We start from the raw sequence: 17,674 nt of genomic DNA, 5'->3' as shown, positions 1-17,674 counted from the left end.
ACTGAGAGCACCTCCAGTCGTGTTCCGTGTCGCCTGCAGATCGCTGAGCGGACTGCGGCCAGGACTCAGTAACCTGAAGCCAACACTGTGCTGTCGCCGCAGACGTGACTGAGGAGAAGTGATGCAGGGAAGCCGAAGACGAAGCACAAAAGAATATGGGTTATGTGTAGCGGTCATCTCCTTGCTGCATGCCAAGGTCAGTGAGTGTAAGTTCAGCAAATTCCATTAGCAATGAGACATGTACAGTCTACAGAATGGTTATCATTTTCAAGCTGCATAGTAGAAAAGGTACAAAAAAAATACTTTTTGAGGTAGGAGACAATCCATGAATTAAGGTGACATCCCTACAGGTATCAGGTATGGCAGTGAGACTCTGTATCCCACTCTTTTCTGCAGACCAGCAGTGCCCTCATATTACAGATCCAAACTTTCTGGCATCAACCTGGTGGCAGTATAGTAAATGGGTGTGGCCATTCCAGATGCCTACCGCAGTAACCCTTACTGAAGCAGATACCAGCAGAGCAGCTAGGAAAGACTAATAGGTTTTACTTCCTTAAGTTGGATCACCTTAGCAGGTGACCTTTTTCATGCTGATTTTGCTCCACCTGTTTACCGTGGTTAGCTGGCCAGCTGGACTGTCTGAGTGGGTTAATCCCCTCTGCCCAAGCACCAGGCATATGTACAGATCTCCATCTGGAGCAAGTCCTCAAATACAGGTAAAGTAGTTCTCCGGTCTATTCAGTTTCTCCATACTCGTTCTGAAATGAAAATATATATTATTTGTCCTCAGATTATTTATATATATATATATTTTAATTTTGACCTCCAACATTATGGCTATAAGTATGCCATTTTGTTCTGTTTCAGATTACACAGATTATTTATGGACACATTTTTCCTCAATGCAGTCTTTTAATGGAAAGAGCTATATTTCTGTGTTCATGGAAGTCACACTTGTGGAACTTTGTTTGCATCATCATGTTATTTTATTTCACTCTTCAGAGTCATCCAGTCATATTTGGCAAAGGAAGAGTTATCACAGCAGAAACAAAAGACTTATATAATTTTTGTGCTTTTAAATTGAATATTTAAATTGAATATTCTAATACAGAATCAAACACCTTCTGTGAGAATGAAATCTTGTGTCGTAGTTGTTTTGGAAACCATTATCACATATCGAAGCAAACTATGCAATCTTTACTATCTCCAGTCTCTGTCTGTTTCTGTATCTAGGGAAAGTGAGAATGTAAATCATTTTGAAAGTACCAGACAGTTAATACAGCGGTGAACTGGTGAATCAGCCAGTTTTCCTCAGGTCAGCTGCACTTACACAATAGTGCCCCCTTCTGGCACTGAACGCACTGCTACTTTAGTCATTTACTGGAACCTTGTGACTTCACTGGTCAAGTCTGAAAGGAAAGTAGTCGTGAAGACATCAGATCCAGCACGTCCTAGCCACATGTAAACACACCAGTTGGTGGAAAAATTATGAGATCAGGAAAACAGAACAATATGGAAATGAAGAAAATGCAAGAATAAATGTGTACTCCTTCTGCGTCACCTTTGCACATTATACAAGTGTTTAAAAATCTCAGCCTTTCCAACATAAAACAAAACATACAATGAGGCTATTTAAACGCTCTTACAGAAATGAAATTCAAAGCAATATTAAAAAACAAAGAACATTCTTTAAATAGAAGCAAAAAAAAAGTAAAAAGGAAACTTTTGTGATATTACAGCTTGCTTCCTAAAGGAAACCGACATGGCACATAATTGGCACATCTACAAACACACCTATGAGTTTCAATCAGCGGAAATTTACCTTTAGCTCTTTAATTTACATCAAGAGGAACAACTACGCAACCGGGAAGTAGCATCATATATGGTGTTATTTCTAATCTTGTGTCCACAGGTGACTTTTTCCACCACTGGGATGGCTGTCTATGGCAGCGTGCGAAGTAGCACAGCAGAACAGTCCCAGGTCTCTAAAGGTTCACTCCCCGACGCTCCCCCCCTCACATACCTGCTGTTATACTGGACATAAGGCATAGTTTAGACTACTGACTAACACAGGCAGTGCTGGGCTTGCTCACTTAAGATACAAAGCAAATGTTATTTGTTTTCCGTATGGTTGCAGAACATTTCCTGTTAGCTAGTGCAGTGCTTGACGTTCCGTTCCGTCCCTTACTGGCAATGTACAAGACACACCGAATTAAACTTCTCCACAATGACACCTTAGAGCACTGTGCTGTATTCTGCACAGCTATTCATTAGTTCTGGATCTCCGGATGTTTTTTTTTCCCTGTGTAAGACTGAAGAGATTGTGCCTGCCAGAAAGCTGTCCCCATTGCCTCCTAAAACTCGTCACCAGACAGAGCCACCTACACACCACCTACTCCCCATTCGACAACCTGTAGCAGTCAGCAGGGGATGTTGCCCCTTTCCATTTTACACCTGTTGCTTTAACTCTGATTATTGTTTGCGCTCCCCCCCTCCCAGAACCCACAGACAGAGAAGGGAAATCACAGTAGTACACTAGTAACAGCGTTAACACCCATCACAATTCTATGATTAAATGGTGATCTAAGAGTTGGACCATTTGTACATGTATTACATTACCACTCCCACTGCCCACACCTACAGAACAACAAACACGGAGAACAGCATTGCTTCACAGTTACATGTGCACTGAGTAAAACATTTAACACATATACTGGTCTCTGTACAGGTTCATTAAGAGCACACAAACGAAAATGGTCATACATGGGTATCACAGCACCTGCAACTCACGTTGAAATTTCTGGCACTATATTTGCACTACATCATATTATTAAGACTTTGAGGACATTCTGTACAGCATAAAATTTTAATTTGTATGATTTATATCTTAAGTTGGACTTTCAGGGGAACAGGACGCACCCCCATGGCTATAAGATGACAGAGCTCACCCCTCAATGTACCCTGCACCCTGTTCACTCCTCCTTGCTCTCTAACTGCTCTCCCCACCGCTCTTCCAGATGCACAGCTCTTGCTGGTTCCTACACACACACAACTCAGACTCTGAACAAGCTCCCTATCAGGGACAGGATGATCACCAGAGAGGAGGTCCCAGGGGCTCACTTTTTACACAAACATATAAACAGATCAAATGATAATATTCTCTTAATTAAATCACTTCAGATCACAGGAATGTGCCACTTTCATACATAAATCTGTTTTTTTGTGACTGGGCGTGGAATAGCATTAAAACACTGAGAAGGGAACACCAGCCTGTTCTGGGTGCCAAGATATTTGATTGTCCTGACCAGACCAAAGCTTCTGCCTGCCCTTCCTCACACAGACATTTGAAAGTAGCATAGCTAGCAGTGTCCACGGGATCTTGTGTCACTAGCACGTGTGGGAGATTCTGGGCTCAATCTCTCTGGAATGTTTAACTCCCAATTCTGAGAGGACTTTTACTTATCTTGTCTTTCCTGTCTACTTATTTACTAAAATGGTTAGAATCTTTTAAGAAAAACTGGAATTGTGTGTATGATCTAAGTTGTAATAGCCCTGGCAAGGATAGTCCAGCATGAGGTTTTTCCACTGATCTGTCTGTGGACTCGTCATTTTTATGGACAGGGCACACGACGTACATCTATGTTTGCAAGCAAAGACTCCTGCTTGTAATTTCCATGCCGCACAAAGGCCTTCAGAGAAGAGAGGCTTGAAGAGCCAATAAATAGAGTAATTAAGATAAACATTGCTGAGAATAAGTGTAATCTTAAGGCAACACATCCCTTCAGATAAGTTTCAAATATCAGAGGAATTAAAAGTAAAAAAAAAAAAATACAAGGTAAATAGTTATAGTCCACTTTACCACAACATGAACATTAATATTTTTTTTAAAAGGCAGGAATTAACTTGCACTCAAATTTCATTCTAGACACCCACATTATTTCCAAATTGCAGTCAACGAATCCCTCTAACTGTATATGTGATTACAAAAAGTTTTGTTTCCTGATATTTTTCAATATCAAAATCGTATTAGTTTACACTGCAGCATATGTGTTGAAGCCTGCTGAGTGTAGAAACTCAAAAAATCATACTGTAATAAATATTGCATGTCATGGCATACATGGTTACAATACATCATGCCTAAAAATGCACGAGATGATAAATTGACAGCAGCACTGTGAAGAAAATAGACTAGAGGGAAACAAACGTGCAACTTATTAACTTAAATGTGCAAAAGGAGTTGTTATTGCTTTCCTTACCTATGTACGCCTCTCCTGTATAGTGTGAAGTACTCTAGAACGGTGGGTACAGTAGGTGCAAAGTTTGGAGTGTCATTTGCAAAATGTTGTAGCACACTGCCATCTTGTGTCTGATAAATAGAAAATCTGGTAAATACGTGAAAGCCCACTTTCCAAAAATTCTAACAAAGTTTACTCAATCAGTGTAACTGAGCTGTTTGGTAACCTGAAGCTATGCTGGCTGTCCAATGATCTGGCCTCAATCAGTGTGTGGTGGAGAGTGCTCTGATTACAGCGCTGGGAAGCTGCACACACATTCCACCCGCAATGGCTCACAGGTGTCCGCATGAGTGGCAGCGATCTGTCGAGACAGGGAAGGGCGGCAACAAGAAACAGAACAGTACTCGGAGCCCAGCCACAGGCTGGTGGTCTTTCGAAAATGTCATTCTCTTTAAATCTGGTGAAAATATCAGTGGGATTACATAGTCTTTCCCACATGCACCTACAGCAATGAAAAGCTTTACTCAGACTGCAAATTAGAGTCTAGGAAGCAAAACAGAACTGCATATTCCAGCTGGCCCTGAAAAAATATCAGAAGCATCCCTTTTTGTAAACCAGGTGTAACGGTATGTGACAAGATGTTTGTCTCAAAGTTTCTTTGCAATGGGCGTCTTATACCTGCTGACCCTGTGATATGTACACCACCCATGTTCCCTGTCCCCCATCCCCCCACCCCATCTCTACCCCACCTCCCTCCCTACATCTGGTTGCCGTAGCCATAGTCAGGGGTGTCCGAATACTGCGGGGCCTGCTGATGCATAGCCCCTTGAGCGGCCCCCATGGCAGCCTGCTGTGCTGCCTGCTGCACATGGGGGTTCTTCCAGGCACCAGTGGCCCACTCCTGCTGTGCCTTGCTCATGCTGCCGCCAGTGCCGCGGTAGTAATTGTGGACCTGCAACAAAGGTGGATTGAAACCAGCTGCCACTACACCAGCCGGACGCAGTCTTTATGACTAAATCCAGTCGCAAACTTTATCAACCAAAGTGTATGTGAAAATATGGCTAAGGGACCCGTATAGCATACTGTGACTTGAGTCTGAGCCACCTACTGTTCTGTCAGTTTGCTCATAAGCTTGATGAACCGAAGAAATACAACAATACTAAAAATGAACTATTTCAACTAAATAGGACTCACATGTCTGCAGAGTTTGTTTAGCAGAATACATTGTATGTTTTTACTCACCTCTGTACTTGCTACCAAAGGTCTTTGCCAAACTTAAGCAAATAGAAAGCTATGAGTTCTGCTGTGCCTGGCTGGGTGTTTATACCCATGCATAATGGAGTAACTTTTCTCAAAGTACCATCTCTTACCCTAGTGAGGGCGATAAAGGACAGCACAGCCACTGCAGTGAACATAATGGTGGGGATCAGCATGACCACGGCCGAACCAATGTTGGTGCTAAAGAAGGTGATGGTCGCCAGCCAGCCACTGAGCAATAAGAAGAAGGAAAGAATGATGGCATGGGGGCAGTTTACAGAATTTGTTTACAAAGTGGACAAAAGCATCTGCAAAGAAAAAAAATGATGCAAATCACAGGAACGGAGCCCTTACCACACACCCCAGCCTGGGATGCCCACAGTCTGGATGATGCTGATGACTACTTGTGCCATGAAGACGAAGAAGAACGCCATGAAGTTGAAGGAGCTGTCCGTTCTGTTGGTGAGAACAAAAGGCAAATGATGACAAATGAACAAAAGAGCCCCTGGCAAGGAAAAAACCAGGAAGAGCAAGAGAATGTTTTCACAAGAATGGCCATCAAAAGACCTGTTAAATGGAGGACATCCGACTGACTGCGGCTCACTCACTTGAAGGCCTTATAGATGGGCCGGAACCAGCACACGTAGGAGCAGGGCGTGAAGAGAATGAGCCACAGGATGGCCATCCCAAAGTTAGTGGCTCCGCCCCCACCACACATCCACGCCAGGCAGCCGATCAGATTGACTGCGAGGGTGGCGCTGTTCACTGCGAGGGCAGGAGAATACAGAGAACTTCAGGTTGAGGCACACACCCAGGCCCAACAAAAGAAAATGAGCAAAGGGGAGTGGTTAATCAGCACACTGGCAGGGGATTACCGTAGCAAAGCGTTCTCGGTCCAACTATGCTCCTCGCATTTGTTGTGCCTAGCACCTTCTCGCTCACCACTCACTCACTCTCATGCAGCCATTCAGCTGCTACCTTACAGTGCCTGGGCTGTCCTGGCAATAGGTTCAAATCAAGCTCAGTGTGTGTGGAGTTTGCAATGTTCTCCCCATGTGTGCATGGGTTTCCTCCCACATTCTAAAGACACGCAGTTCAGGTGTAATGGTAACACTAAATTGCCCATAGTGCGCCTATGTGTGGCAACCCTGTGAAGGACTGGCATCCCATCCAAGGTTTACCCCCCAAGTTTTGCGCCCAGTTATTCAGGGATAGGCTACGGACGGCCATGACCTTGACCAGGACAGATGGTTAGCGAAAGTGAACGAGTATCTATTATTACATGAGTGGAAATTTCTTCCTGAACAGCCTGAGGTTCATGAGTGTGTGATTTTTCAATTATTAACATATTACTTTAATGCAAAATGGACATACATACATGAAGACATCCAATTACATGTTATGTAACTATACCAACATGTATTATGTCTGACATCAATTACTGTAAGAACATAACCACAACCAATGTGATAAGAAGCCTGCGGGCTTAACCACAGGCCCTAGATTTCTACCGAGCTACCAAGATACCTTGTCAGCTACAGTAGAAATGAACTCCAGAAGCACAATGACCAGAAACCAGACTGTGGTTTAGAATTGTGGAAATACTGAATGTGAGGTCTAACCAAAGATTTTAACTCTGTCAATTGTCAACATGATGAAGAAGCACAGTATACATGAGCTCATTTGTATCACATTCTGCTTAACGGATATATCAGATGAGAAGATTATTTGTGGCTAAAAATTGAACAGAAACTTGAGTTGCTAGTTAGTAAAATGAGCAGATTGTACAGCATTCCAAATGTTACAACTGTCATGGGCAGCTTGGAAAGAATCAAGGCAAAAATACAAGGCAACTGACAAGAGCATAAGAGGAAAAAGCGAAGAGTGTCAGATGTGCAGTCATCTGTTACTGGAAACACATCGTGCCTGATAGTTAGAAGAGAAAAAAAAAAAAAGACAACCTCATCAAACAAAACAAAACAAAACTCAAGGGACTGAACATCTCAGTTTGTTTACCTTTTTAAGGGGAATCTGAAAAAAAGGAAAGGTGTTTGGTCAGATTAAAGGTGCACTTTCTGTTTTGCCAGAATAACCCATACACATGTCCATTGTTTAGTCAAAACATTGCTGAGGCAAAGTGGTTTACAACCAGAAATGACAGCTACAAGAGAAATTCTCTGGAGGCAAACAATCTTCATAACACAGAGAACCAAACTCTTCTGAAGAACACCACAATTATTTTGTACAATTTTCCAAAATGCACCATGGTGGTGCAGCAGGTAGTGCTGGTGCCTCACAGCTCCGAGGGTGCGTGTCTGGATGTGGATTAGAATCTGGCTGGTGTTTGCATGGGTCTCCTTCAGTTTCCTCCCACAGTCCAAAGATATGTGTTCCAGGCAGACTGGAGATTCTTCATTTCCCTTATTGTGAGTATGTGCGAGTGAATGAAGGTGTGTGACTGACATGCAATGGACTGATGCCCCATCCAAGGTGTACCCTACCTCACGTCCTATGGGTATGAGTCACCGTGACCCTGCCCTGGCCAAGTGCTTACCGACAAGGGATAGATAGTTTGTTCTTAGAGTAAGGGCCAAATCGGCAGAGAATACTCACAAATCCACAGGTAGTACAGCCTCTTGCACATTGTGCGATGCTGGTCAGGGATCTCGTTGAAGTCCTGGTAGAAGCATGGCTTCAGGGGAATGAAGCGAGGCAGCGGGGGGAAATTGTTTTCTGCAGCACACAGAAACGGCATTTTGCGGAGCCATTCAATAACAACTGGGCAGTTTTGAGCACAAAAACGTGCTTATTGACATGACTGTTCGCAGACAGGCTGAAGGTTTCCTCAAAGTTCAGTTCCGTCTTTCTGCTTTCATCGTAAACTGTAACTGTCAGTTTTATGAGGTCCGTGAAGTTGATCTGTATAATACATCACTAAGTGCCTTCCGTATCAGTGCAATAACAAGGATTAGCAATTGTAAATATAAATCCCCAAAAAAGAAGTGTTTGAGTACCACTAATTAGAGGTTTTAACAAATATTGAGGATTACAAATTCAGTTTAATGGTGTGCTAATGCATTTATATTCATTAGTTCACATTTATTTGTTGAGCTGACACCTTTCTCCAGAGCGACTTACAATGTTAATCTATTTACAACTATTTATCCATTTATACAGCTGGGTAATCTTACTAGAGAAATTTAGGGGGAGTGCTTTGCTCAGGGGTACTACAGCTGGGGGGGGATTCAAACCTGTGACCTTTGGGTCCAAAGGCAGCCACTTTAACCTATAGGCTACCAGCTGTCTAATATAAATCGAATTTAAGCTGCATGTTGATGCAGCAGAAAAAGTTGGTGCCTCGGACCTCGTAAGCTGTGTGTTCGAACATAAGTTTGAATCCAGCTCACAGTGTGTAGAGTTTGCGCATGAAGCAAGAACCACGTGTGCAGAAGAAGGCAATGATGCAACACTTCCGTACCCTACTTGACCAAGAAAGCCACGCAAGTCATCACTATCAGTTGAATTTGATTTAGTTGTGCTTACCCTTCCTACCCTAGTTCATATTTATTAATAATACTGTTCACCATGTTGTGTCAAGTGTCCAGTAAAATGGAACCAAATTTCATCAGCACCCACAATTTGTCCCCTTTCCTCATAAAACTTAAAACAAACCCAAACTTTACTTCCCCAAAAGAATTCTGAAGTTCCTACCTGCCATGAAGACACCTGGATTTATTCTGCTGCTCTGCTGTATAAATCAGTCTTGTGCTTCCTCTAGAACCTAAAATATACAGGGGTACATCTCTTCAAAGACATCCACATCCATATCTTCATTTCTGCATCTCAAGGCATATCTTACTTGCATAAACTGAAGAGCTCTTGTGGACACATGGAAGAAAGACTAAGTCAATTTCTTTGGTCTCACTACATATAATGGTAGTTGTGTCCATGTTAGAATCATTGTACCCTTTGCAGCAGTGTGTGTTGACTTTTTTGCTATCCACCGTTTACAGTCAACAGTAACCTTCACGCCACGGCTGTGGAAAGAGAGAGGTCACACAGCTCTTGGCAGCATGCAGTGGGTGTCACCGTCCACACATGGAAGTGGATGTAAACTGAGAGGTGTCCATACATGCGATGGCGGGCAGGGTGGTGGACAGGGTCATGGACAAGCCCGTGGAGAGGTCCATGGCATGGAAGACAAGACACGGAAAACAATGGGTAGTGCAAGGGACAGGACAACGAACAGGGTAGTAGTAGTGGAAGACATTGATTGGACAGGAAATGGCAGAAATGGGTCTCGAGCTGGGTGTGCAAACGCTAAGACACCGACATGTCACGTGGTACTGGCAATAGACAAGCATCAATGGCTAAAGATAGGGAGAAAACAGGCTGGGACTGGTCTCCTGTGTTTGACGGGACATGATGAATCGTGACCCTGAACGCATCCGCCTGCCGTAATGGACGTGCTGGACGTCGTGCATAGTGACCAGTGTGAGTGCGACCAGTGGACAGCAGCAGGCACTTTCACAGCAGCACCCGCTGAGCCCTGCCTGCGCCAAAACTGCGAGAGCGGCGCAAATCTCCATCCACCGTTAATTTTACGTGCAAATCCTGACGGCGGCCTCGGACAGCACCTCCAAGGTGTGCAACGGAGCAGGACGAGCCGAGCGCCTCCATCTCCTTACCTCCTCCTCTGTCCCAGTGTGCACTGCGCGCTCCTCTCGCTGTCCTCCTCAATCACTCACTGCACTTCCATTGACCGCGACGTATAGTAACACCAGATTTCATCGAATTAAAACAGCTAGATTGTCTCCACACTTAATTTTTTTTATTTCCACTGAGGTCGACGATGGGTGTATAACAACTACCTTCCCTTTCCTCCTATCAGGATCCGCTGTACGAACAACGCAGCCGCTCCAGACCAACAGCCGTGAGGCTCAATTCTCGCGATAAATACCGCCCGCGTTTCCCCGTACTCCTGGCGTGTGCACGTCGCGCGCAGTTCGCGTGCTGCTCTCCGCGGTACTGGAGTCACCGGCAGTTACGCAGGGTCGGCGACCGAGATGCCGCTGTGCTTAACTCAGTTATGTACTGTTCTGTTCCTAAAACTGCTTTCATATATCTGCTAAATGCGTGATAAATATTGTCCACGGTCTTTATCTTCATTCGACGAGGGAGAATTATCTTTGCTGCTCTGTGTTATCTCCATAGTGTTACAGTGTAACTTAACAGACAGCAAAGACCAAAGTGGCAGGCCATGCTGCACAGTGACTGAAAGAAGTCCCTGATGAAGGCGACTTTGACTCTGCGGCAGAGGCGACACCTTTTCCTGAAATACGGGACATCCCCAAAATTTAGTGTATCTAGCCGGAGTCGACAGGGCTGTCCAGTCTCCCCATATCTTTTTCTCATTCATTGCCTCACTGCCTACTTGTTGGAAAGTAAGTTACAGGGTATCTTGTCGAACAAATCCCCATGAGTCAATAGGCAGATGACACTACTTAACTCGCTGTTAAGTAGTCTGATGGCCCATAGGTAAAAGCTGTTCTGCAGTCTTGTTGTTCTTGAATGGATACAACGGAGGCGTCTGCCAGACGGTAGTGTCGCAAACAGGTGGTGGTGAGCTGGGTGAGCGCAGTCCTTAATGATATTCTGGGCCTTTCTCAAACAGCGTCTTTGGTAAGTGTCCTGTAGGGCTGGAAGTTTATTTCCGGTGATGAGCTCAGCTGTTCTCATCACTCTCTGAAGAGCTTTGCGGTGATGAAGAGCAGCTGCCGTACCATACAGTGAAGCAGCCGCTCATAATGCTCTCTGTGGTGGAGCGGTAGAAGTTTGACATGATGCCAGAGGAGATGCCAAACCTCTTAAGCCTCCGCAGGAAGTAGAGACAGTGACGGGCTGCTCTCACTATTGTGTCTGTGTGAAGACTCCAGGAATGTGTGTGTGGGTATGAATTTCCTTGTCTTTGCAACATTGAATAACACCTTTAAAATAAACTAGTTCAAACAATCTTTAATACTCCATCTTCTATTTCGAATCTCATCCCACAGTATGTCTTCTCTAACATACGTGGCCTCTGATTTCTTCTAATGTGTAATTACAGTTAGTGAAATCCCCATCAAACTGTCAAATTTCCAAAAACAGGTGCTCTTGACCTGGTCACTGGTTTATAAACAGAACTTCTCTCCACACAAATATGTAATCTGGAACAATAGGGATCTTCTATATAAAAACACACACACACACACACACACACACACACACACACACACACACACACACACACACACTTTCTGAACCGCTTGCCCCATACAGGGTCGCAGGGAACCGGAGCCTACCCGGCAACACAGGGCGTAAGGCCGGAGGGGGAGGGGACACACCCAGGACGGGACACCAGTCCATCGCAAGGCACCCCAAGCGGGACTCGAACCCCAGACCCACTGGAGAGCAGGACCCGGTCCAACCCACTGCGCCACCGCACCCCCCATATAAAAACAAGTAATGATTTTTCAAAAGGTGCAGCGGACTTGGCTGGGTCTCGCTCTCTGGTGGGTCTGGGGTTCGAGTCGTGCTTGGGGTGCTTTGCGATGGCCTGGCGTCCCATCCTCGGTGTGTTCCTTCCCCCCCCCCAGCCTTGCGCCCTGCGTTCTTCGGTTTTTCTCTGGTTTGCTGTGACCCTGCTCGGGACAAGCGGTTTCAGCCACTGTGTGTGTGTGTGTGTGTGTGTGTGTGTGTGTGTGTGTGTGTGTGTGTGTGTGTGTGTGTGTGTATTTCTTGAAAACTGGTTTAAAAATGACATTTTGTTGGTGAAGCACCTCATTCATTCTTGTGGACTTCTGATGCATTATGATAAAAGACTAGAGACCTGTTACCCCAAGCAGTTCACCATAGTTTTTGATGCAATTCCTTCAGGTGTCATCCTGCTGTTAAAAAACCAACAACCTCCTTTAAACCCTGCCACCCCAGACATGCATCCGTCTTCCTCTGCTATGGGGCAGATCTGTTTCTCACCCAAAAGAGCGATCAGGACCTTATTTCAAAGGGATATTGTTACAGTGCCATATATGGTGCCATGTTGGAATACCGGAGAGGACATAAGGGGCCGGTGCGTTCTGATTTAGGCGGTGGTCAGGGCCGAGTGCCCGGCCGACCCAAACCTTGGGCGCCAACTCTGGCTTTTGGGACTTGGAATGTCACCTCACTGGCGGGGAAGGAGCCTGAGCTAGTGCAGGAAGTTGAGAGATACCGTCTAGATATAGTCAGGCTCACTTCCACTCACAGCTTGGGTTCTAGAACCACTCTTCTCGGCCAAGGGTGGATTCTCCACTATTCTGGCGTTGCCCAGGGCGAGAGGCAGCGGGTGGGTGTGGGCTTATTAATAGCCCCCCAGTTCAGCCGCCATGTGTTGGAGTCTACCCCGGTGAACGAGAGGGTCGTCTCCCTGCGCCTTCGGGTCAGGGAATGGTTTCTCACTGTCGTTTGTGCTTATGCGCCTAGCGGCAGTGTAGAGTACCCGGCCTTTTTAGAGTCCCTGGGGGACGTGCTGGAAAGCGCTCCCACTGGGGACTCTGTCGTTCTACTGGGGGACTTTAACGCCCACGTGGGCAGCGACAGTGACACCTGGAGGGGCGTGATTGGGAGGAACGGCCTCCCTGATCTGAACCCGAGTGGTGAGTTGTTATTGGATTTCTGTGCTAGTCACGCTTTGTCCATAACGAACACCATGTTCATGCATAAGGATGTCCATCAGTGCACTTGGCACCAGGACACCCTAGGTCGGAGGTCGATGATCAACTTTGTAGTCGTTTCTTCTGATCTTCGGCCATATGTTTTGGACACTCGGGTGAAGAGAGGGGCTGAGCTGTCAACTGATCACCACCTGGTGGTGAGTTGGATTTGATGGCGGAGGAAAAAGCTGGACAGACCTGGCAGGCCCAAACACATAGTGAGGATCTGTTGGGAACGTTTGGCGGAGGCCCCTGTCAGAGAGGTCTTCAACTCCCACCTCCGACAGAGCTTCAACCAGGTCCCGAGGGAGACTGGGGACATTGAGTCCGAATGGACTATGTTCCACACCTCCATTGTCGGGGCGGCGGTTCGGAGCTGCGGCCATAAAGTCTCCGGCGCCTGTTGCGGCGGCAATCCCCGAACACGGTGGTGGACACCGGAGGTAAGCGATGCCGTCAAGCTGAAGAAGGAGTTCTATCGGGCCTGGCTGGCTCATGGGACTCCTGAAGCAGCTGACGGGTACCGGCGGGCCAGACGGAACGCGGCTCTGGCAGTCGCCGCGGCAAAAACTCGGGCCTGGGAGGAGTTTGGTGAGGCCATGGAGGAAGACTTTCGGTCGGCCTCAAAGAGATTCTGGCAAACTGTCTGGCGACTCAGAGGGGGGAAGCAGTGTTCCGCCAACACTGTTTACAGTGGAAGTGGTGCGCTGCTGACCTCAACTGAGGATGTCCTCGGGCGGTGGAAGGAGTACTTTGAGGATCTCCTCAGTCCCTCCGACACGCCTTCCGTAGAGGAAGCTGAGGCCGGGGACTCGGAGGGGGACTCGTCCATTACCCTGGCTGAAGTTGCTGAGGTAGTCAAAAAACTCCTCGGTGGCAAGGCTCCGGGGGTGGATGAGATCCACCCCAAGTTTCTCAAGTCTCTGGATGTTGTGGGGCTGTCTTGGCTGACACGCCTCTGCAGCATCGTGTGGAGTTCAGGGATGGTGCCTCTGGACTGGCAGACCGGGGTGGTGGTCCCTCTTTTTAAGAAGGGGGACCGGAGATTGTGTTCCAACTATAGGGGGATCACACTCCTTAGCGTCCCTGGGAAAGTCTATGCCGGGGTACTGGAGAGGAGAATCCGGCCGATAGTGGAACCTCGGATCCAGGAGGAGCAGTGCGGTTTTCGCCCTGGCCGTGGAACACTGGACCAGCTCTATACCCTCACTAGGGTGTTGGAGGGTTCGTGGGAGTTTGCCCAACCAGTCCATATGTGTTTTGTGGACCTGGAGAAGGCATTCGACCGTGTCCCTCGTGGCATCCTGTGGGGGGTACTTCGGGATTATGGGGTTCGGGGCTCGTTGCTACGGGCTGTTCGTTCCCTGTATGACCGGAGCAGGAGCTTGGTTCGCATTGCCGGCAGTAAGTCAGACCTGTTCCCGGTGCATGTTGGACTCCGCCAGGGCTGCCCTTTGTCACCGATTCTGTTCATTATTTTTATGGACAGAATTTCTAGGCGCAGTCAGGGAACGGAGGGTGTCTGTTTTGGTGGCCGCGAGATCTCGTCTCTGCTTTTTGCGGACGATGTGGTCCTGTTGGCTTCATCAAGTCAAGACTTGCAGCGTGCACTGGAGAGGTTTGCAGCCGAGTGCGAAGCGGCGGGGATGAGAATCAGCACCTCCAAATCCGAGGCCATGGTTCTCAGTCGGAAAAAGGTGGATTGCCCCCTCCGGGTTAGGGGGGAGTTGCTCCCTCAAGTGGAGGAGTTTAAGTATCTCGGGGTCTTGTTCACGAGTGAGGGAAAAATGGAGCGGCAGGTTGACACACGGATCGGTGCGGCGTCCGCAATAATGCGGTCATTGTACCGGTCTGTTGTGGTGAAGAAGGAGCTGAGTCGTAAGGCGAAGCTCTCAATTTACCGGTCGATCTACATTCCTACCCTCACCTATGGTCATGAACTCTGGATCATGACCGAAAGAATGAGATCGCAGATACAAGCGGCAGAAATGAGTTTCCTCCGCAGAGTGGCTGGGCGCACCCTTAGGGATAGGGTGAGGAGCTCAGTCACCCGGGAGGAGCTCGGAGTAGAGCCGCTGCTCCTCCGCATCGAGAGGAGCCAGTTGAGGTGGCTCGGGCATCTGTTCCGGATGCCTCCTGGACGCCTCCCTGGGGAGGTGTTCCGGGCTTGTCCCACTGGGAGGAGGCCTCGGGGCAGACCCAGGACACGTTGGAGAGACTACGTCTCTCGGCTGGCCTGGGAACGCCTTGGGGTTTCCCCAGAGGAGCTGGAGGAGGTGTGCAGGGAGAGGGAAGTCTGGGGGGCTCTGCTTAGACTACTGCCCCCGCGACCCGGTCCCGGATAAGCGGAGTAAGATGGATGGATAATACCTTTGAAAAAAGTATGGACTTTACCCTTGAATTTTTTTTGACCAATAACATGAGAGAGGTTTCCTATAAATTAATTAATAAAATTTACCCAAGTAAATGCTTTACCCAAAGACTTAAAAAAGATATCGACAACATGTGCTCATTTTGTGAAGGTGTCTCTGCCACAGGTCTTCACCAGTTTGGTTCTGAAGATACGCACAGAAATTCTGGTCAGACCTTCTTTATGTAGTAGAAATCTTGTTTTCATTTGATGTCTTCTTTACTTTTAAACACAGATTGCTTGGATTTCACAAATATGAAAGAGATGACAATAGGTGCCATGTATTTAACTTTATTCTCTTATTAGCCAAATATTATATGCATATGTGTACATTTATTAATTCAAAGCCTTTCTTTCCCCTGTATATAAAAGAAATTAAACATTACAAGAACACTATTCTCCTTTCTAAAACTCAGAAAGGTGCGAGTACTGTGCTTCTTTTGACATCTTACCCCATTTGTGATGAATGTCAATTTATTTTTCTGTATATTTATGTTTTTATTTTTCTTTTTAATTCATTTACATTTTTGTTTTTTATTAATTTATTTTTTCTTCTTCATTATATTCCCTTTGGCATTGTTCGTTGTGCTGGATCTGATTCCCTGTTTTCCTCATAATCCTAACTTTTGTAATTGCATTTTTCTCTGAGATGTACATCGCTTTGGAGTAAAGCATCTGTTAAATGAATAAATCCAAATGTAAATGTAACCCACATGATTTATTTATTGATTTCGTTTCTACTCTAGACGGTTGTTAATAACCATATCTTTTTCCGTCATTGCCTCATTTCAGTTCAACTTCTACAACAGCAATGCACTTTACGGCTTTGGCTGAGAACCATATTGGAACATATTCACAGGGGAGCATGTGCCGGAGCACCGTGGGGTGGAGTGGTCAAGTGCGCTGTTCCCGCTTCTGAATCTTGCAGCGGTTCCATTCTTGAATTGGACATGAATAAATATTATTTGTATTATTTCTAACAGGTAAGCGCTATTTTTCTTATTCTTTCTATATTAGTAGATTAATTTTCTAAAAATTAGTTAAAACAGATTAAGTTAATCTCAGTGATGTTTTCTTTTGTAAGTATCATGCCCTCGTCCAGCAGCCAATTGGTGACACCTGCAGCCAATCCGGGGAACACAGCTTAAAAGGACAGCCCCTCATCGCGGAACCTTGGATAGAAAACTGTAGTGCTGGTCTCTTTTGCTTCCTGATTGTGTTGCTCCAGTCGTTTACCTTGGATTGTTTCTGGACCACGAGTATTGCCTTTTCCTTTGTATGACATCTGCCAGTCGATCGACCCCCGAACGACTCAACCATTCTTGTGCTTAGTCTTTTCAATAAACGAAATGAACCCGCACCTGTGTCCGTCATTCTTTCCGGATCCCCATCATGACAGAAGGTTCCGGCAACACTACAGACGTAGCAGAATTTACACGCGTGCGTCAAGCTATCTCCACGCAGAGTGCCTAGTTGGGGGCTCATGAACAGTCCCTAAAGTGCATAGAAGACACTTCATGGGCTTATCGCGGAGTTACAAGACAGCAGTGTTATTCACGCCACGGAGCACCCCACTGAACCAGAAGCCCAGCCCAGTGAGAGCCCATTATCTAACTGATTCAAAACCGCCTGTACGTGAAAGGGTAGAAGTTTTTATTCCACCAGCCCCAGGTGTCTTTCTTAGGGTACATCCTCAGCAAAGGTGGGGTCGACATGGACTCTGGAAAGGTGTGTGCCCTCTTGGACTGGCCCAGACCCACCACTATCAAGGCTCTCCAGCATTTTCTAGGGTTCTTGAACGTCTATTGCCGGTTCATCAGGAGATTCAGCACCATCGTAGCCCCACTCACACCCCTGACTGCGGGCAAAAGCCCCCGGCTGCACTGGACCGAGGCTGCAGACCACGCCTTTCGGGAACTATAAGCCCAGTTCACCTCTGCCCCAGTGCTCAAACACCTCAACTCCTTTCTGCCGTTCGTGGTCGAGATGGATGCCTCGCTTGTGGGAGTGGGAGCCATCCTTTCTCAGAGGCAGGGGCACCC

The 17,674-nt window shown here is 46.5% G+C and overlaps 1 protein-coding gene and 1 long non-coding RNA gene across 3 annotated transcripts; one reads left to right on the top strand and one right to left on the bottom strand.

The window, feature by feature from the left end:
* Positions 1 to 976: 976 nt before the first annotated feature.
* On the bottom strand, positions 977 to 10,431 carry LOC108926362 (secretory carrier-associated membrane protein 5). The gene is made up of 7 exons (XM_018739031.2): positions 10,181 to 10,431; positions 9,204 to 9,273; positions 8,106 to 8,225; positions 6,101 to 6,257; positions 5,847 to 5,948; positions 5,606 to 5,723; positions 977 to 5,187 (listed from the first exon to the last, which is right to left on the bottom strand). Exons 2-7 carry the CDS (start codon positions 9,208 to 9,210, stop codon positions 4,993 to 4,995), a joined length of 699 nt encoding a protein of 232 aa, XP_018594547.1. The 5' UTR covers positions 9,211 to 9,273; positions 10,181 to 10,431; the 3' UTR covers positions 977 to 4,992.
* A 74-nt stretch (positions 10,432 to 10,505) lies between these two features.
* On the top strand, positions 10,506 to 16,986 carry LOC108926363 (uncharacterized). 2 transcript variants are annotated; one of them, XR_001965476.2, is made up of 3 exons: positions 10,506 to 10,578; positions 16,425 to 16,615; positions 16,717 to 16,986. It is a non-coding gene; the product is annotated as an uncharacterized LOC108926363 (long non-coding RNA). The 2 variants fall into 2 exon arrangements; XR_001965477.2 differs by having other exon boundaries at positions 10,566 to 10,936.
* The last annotated feature ends 688 nt before the right edge of the window (positions 16,987 to 17,674 follow it).

This window comes from Scleropages formosus, chromosome 7 (assembly GCF_900964775.1).
Source record: "Scleropages formosus chromosome 7, fSclFor1.1, whole genome shotgun sequence".
Classification (NCBI taxonomy): domain Eukaryota; kingdom Metazoa; phylum Chordata; class Actinopteri; order Osteoglossiformes; family Osteoglossidae; genus Scleropages; species Scleropages formosus.
The sequence above is the reverse complement of the archived record's forward strand: the minus strand, read 5'-3'. Positions and strand labels throughout refer to the sequence as shown.